Consider the following 4483-nt stretch of genomic DNA (forward strand, 5'->3'; position numbering starts at 1 on the left):
TCTACTGCCCAGCAACTCAACATCTGAGTTACAAGAAACTTCCAAATTGGAGCTCAATAACTGGACAATCGAGATCATGCTGAGGTTATTTGAATAAAAGTGTTTAGCTTCCAAGAATTTTGGATAATTTTTCAATTAGGACTGTATCTACATTATAAAACAAGAATCCTATGCTTTCTTTTATAGCTGATTAAATTGTCTATTCACCTTCAATAAATATTAAATTTGAAAACAAACTATGGTTTTTGTTTTGTTCATGAAACTCAATAATGTGGAAGTGTCGATGGTTACAGTCCACCAGTTGTCTATGTGGGAAGTTCTATCTCCTTGACTAAAAATCAGTTTTTCCCCCCAATACCTCACAAACATCTATAGAGACAGAAAGCGAGAAAGACTAATAATTCTAGACTGAAATGAAGAAATTTTTTCAAAAAGGTTAGTGATCAAATATTTTTCAGTCTCTTGCTTTTATTTAGATAATATTCAGATTTAAGTCAAAAAGAAAAAATGATGCAAGTAAACCACTTTTACAGTTTTTTTTACTTTGTATAATCTTATCTGGTATATCATATTTTTCTGCACATTATTTTATTTGACATTTTCATCAAGCAGCTGATCTATAAGTCAATAATAAATAGGTGTAAATTTGTTTCATATGAGGTCGTTTAAGTAAAAATATTTTAACTAAAATATAATGTTAGCTTATTCTTATTATAACGTGGCATTTTTCTTTACCACAAACATCATACCAAATAATTTTTTTCAATCTAACAAGGGAAAGAAACAAGACATAACTGTAAACTAACTTATTGTTTAGCTTAGGCTGATGGCAATCACAGCTGACTCTTAAGAGCTTTCTTATAAATCTAAATTACAATTAAATCTAAATTTCCCTTTAAAAAATGGGCAGGATCAGGTATTTTATTGATGAAATTAAAAAATATAAATAAGAAAATACCATTGTTTTTCTTAAAATTAAATGATATATTTAGGTAATAACAAAATTAAGATATTTTGTTTAAACTGATCAAATATGTTTGATTTAGTCAAATAGTCATATCGAAAATTTGCAGAGCTAGATGAGGCATTAAATGGCAGCTATACCATGTACCTCATATTGTGGAAAACAGAAATCTCAGAGAATTGGCATCAATGAAGTTATACTGGCTTTAGTGACAGAATCAGAACCAGAGCCAAGGTCTTCTGAAGCTAAATGCCACAGTGCAGCCTCCTTTCCGTGTATTTTCTCCTTTTAAAATGCAGCCAAATAGAGTATCTTCAAAATTCTGCTCAGCTTCCATGAATATACCTGCCCTATGGGGATGTGAAGGAGGGTTTATTTTCTTAGATAGAATCACCATTTCTATAACATTTATTATTTTGATATGGAGAATTGAAACTTAATTTGAGTGTTAGCCTTATCTAAATTTCACTGATATCTATATACATCTCCTTCTATACATCCATATGTATATGTATATCTATATCAAAAGATCAAAGTCTTCATTTGAAAAGTACAAATTTATTTAGTCTACATAATGACAAATTAGCTCAGCCATCAGTTATCACCTAATCTTTGATCAGGGTATTGTAGAATCTCAATGTACAGAGCAGGTGAGGTATAGTGGGTGGCTCTACATTTCATACATAATCAGGTAACAGTTTATAGTCTATGGACATGACCTATAGGGCTAAAGATAAAAACTGCCATCGATGTCATTAGATTGACTGGCATTGTGTATGACATTCCTAGTGAAGTACATTAGCATATTTTATTACATCTTATTTTATGATTTAATCATTTTTGTCTGAGTAAAAAGGAAGCATTATGAGTTTATAGCAGAAGTGCCTTTCTTCCACAAAAAGCCATCATTTGACCAATAGGAGAACATATTTTTATTATTTCACACATAAAAACAGAATCTAAATTTCATAATCAATTCATTCTCTTTTTTGTGAAAAGCTCTCACAAACAGAATAATAAAGAATTATTCAAGTCTTTGAGTTCACTGAATTAAGAGTAAGAAGAAATATACGCTTCTTAGTTTACAAAAATAATTAGTATCTAAAGGATATTACCATTGTTCTATTTATTTGATGCAGAAAAATATTGATAAAAAGTATTTGGTTCCTATAGTTCAGAACTTTTGTTCTTAATTTTATATACATATGTATATTATATGTGCACATATATGTATGTATGTATACATGGATATATATATCACAGTAAATGGATAAAAGCACAAGAACTAGCTGGTGCAAGTATGTATTGGGGATGAGTACAGAATGAAGATCGAAAGAAAGTTTTGATAAGAGAAATGACATTCGTGTTATCAGAAAGAGAAGGAAGAAAAATGGTAACTAAAGAAAAACAGTAACTAAAGCAAGGGAGCCAAGATCATCTGTATTTTTAGATAATACTTTTTTTTCTGTTTTGGAAAAGAGGGGAATGGTGTAAAGAAAATATTTTTGAACAGGTGTTCAGACTGGTTCTAAATGTGAGTTTGTTTTCTTAAACTGTCCCTCAGCTTCTGAAGTAAAGCTATTTTGCAACAGGATATATAAAATCAAAATAGTTTTCTTGTGTGTGTGTGTTTTCAACTCGAGATATAAATTTAACATTTAAAAAATTTGGTAGATATAAGAATTTTAAACTTGATGAGTGGATTTGAATCTAGCTAGAAGATATAATCCAAAGAAAGATATGAACATTAGAAATGACAAAATGTTTAATGAGAAACCTTCGTCAAATATCAATAATGCAATATCATTAGTAACGAAGAATTCTATTTAAGGAATTTTTATTTTGTGACTTTGAAGACAGATATTTTTCTCATTTAAAAAAAAATGTAATGAGTTCAAGGGTGTCCTAACTAGGCAGCTATGTAAGCTCAAAAAATTTTAATAAGTGTGAGCCTCTCCTTGTGTCAGCAAACAGATTAATGAGTTGCCTCAAGTGAATGAATATTTTGGAATGATACAAAAGAATGGTCACATGTTTTATCACATTTTGTGCTCATGGTATATAAGCATCCTCCAGCACATACTGACATTCACACTCAGGATCTTGCATTGAACAGCAAACCAACACTCCACCCCTGACACCATGAGCTACTACGGCAGCTACTACAGAGGCCTGGGCTATGGCTATGGAGGCTTCGGTGGCCTGGGCTGTGGCTATGGCTGTGGCTGTGGCAGCTTGTGTGGACTGGGCTATGGCTGTGGCTACAGAGGCTACAGATATGGCTGCTACCGCCCCTGTTATTATGGAGGCTATGGGTATGGCTGCTGCCGCCCATCATGCTTTGGAGGATATGGATTCTCCCGCTTCTACTGAAATCCTACCCTGGGAGCCCAGATTCTGAGGCTATAAGATGATTAATCAGATTAACTCAAATTTGAACCAAACAAAATAACTGGGACCAAGCCAAGATGAAACATATTTAACACCTTAAATTTTAAGAATATCCATTATTTAATATTTGCCTTTTATGTCTCTATTTGTACTTTTATGTTTCTATGTGTCCTCTATTTGTACTTTCACACTGCGGAATTTTTCTGTTCCCTTTGCAATAAATTATTCTTATTTGAAATGGCACATGCAGCTTTAATTATTTATTGATTTATTTATTTAAATTGCGACACTCACTTTCAGGGTGTATTTCTCTTCTGGAGTTCTTTTAAAGAAACAGTCTTGAAGTTTTGGTTACATGTCCTTATAATTATTGCAGCCATATAAACACAGAGTTATAAGAATTGGTTCACTTTTTATGTTAATTACCTCATTTGACTTAGCAATGTTTTTCTTTTTCTTAATTTAGAATCTTCAAACAATTAATTTCTAGTTCAGCTGGACCTGAAAAAAAATGAAGTAGTAAACAATGTTAAATTTAAATGCTATTATAACATTAAGGTGCATTTTAAAAACTCAGACTAGTTTGCTAAACCTAAGAATAGATTTGTTCAGCCAGTTAGTAACACCTACCCTTTTAGTCAATCTAGCCATAGTATATTAGCTTCACATTGACTAGGTAAGAAAAGTATCAGGTCCATGACTCCATTGGACAACTATACTACTTAGTTTAACAGAGGGCAACGATAACTATTCTATTTTTTTTCATTTCATTTCATTTTTTTATTCAGGGTAAAGTTTACTGATTAACAAACATAATATATTAAAGTCATTCTTATCCTTAGTAAAAAATCTCAGAATTAAATTTTACCCCTTACATGGTTTTTTATTTTTAATTTTCAGTTACAGTTGACATTCAATATTATATTAGTTTTAGGTGGACAGCATAGTGGTTAGTCATTTATATGTTTTATGAAGTCATCCCCCCATTAGTCTAGTACCCACCTGGCATTATATGTAGATATTACAATATTGTCAACTGTATTCTCAATGCTGTACTTTACACGACTCCCTTGACTAGTTTATAACTACCAATTTATACTTCTTAATCCCTTCATCTTTTTTACATAT

At 31.4% G+C, this 4483-nt stretch overlaps 1 protein-coding gene across 1 annotated transcript; it reads left to right on the top strand.

Annotated features, from left to right (window-relative positions):
• The first annotated feature begins 3106 nt into the window (after positions 1–3106).
• On the top strand, positions 3107–3337 carry LOC105290824 (keratin-associated protein 19-5-like). The gene has a single exon (XM_011358235.1). The coding sequence runs from the start codon at positions 3107–3109 to the stop codon at positions 3335–3337; it is 231 nt and encodes a 76-aa protein (XP_011356537.1).
• Positions 3338–4483: the final 1146 nt, after the last annotated feature.

Source organism: Pteropus vampyrus, unplaced genomic scaffold, assembly GCF_000151845.1.
Source record: "Pteropus vampyrus isolate Shadow unplaced genomic scaffold, Pvam_2.0 Scaffold38, whole genome shotgun sequence".
Taxonomy (NCBI): Eukaryota; Metazoa; Chordata; class Mammalia; order Chiroptera; family Pteropodidae; genus Pteropus; species Pteropus vampyrus.

What these genes read in the sequence shown, in the direction of transcription:
- LOC105290824 (XM_011358235.1), top strand. Translation starts at nt 3,107, where the DNA reads ATGAGCTACTACGGCAGCTACTACAGAGGCCTGGGCTATGGCTATGGA.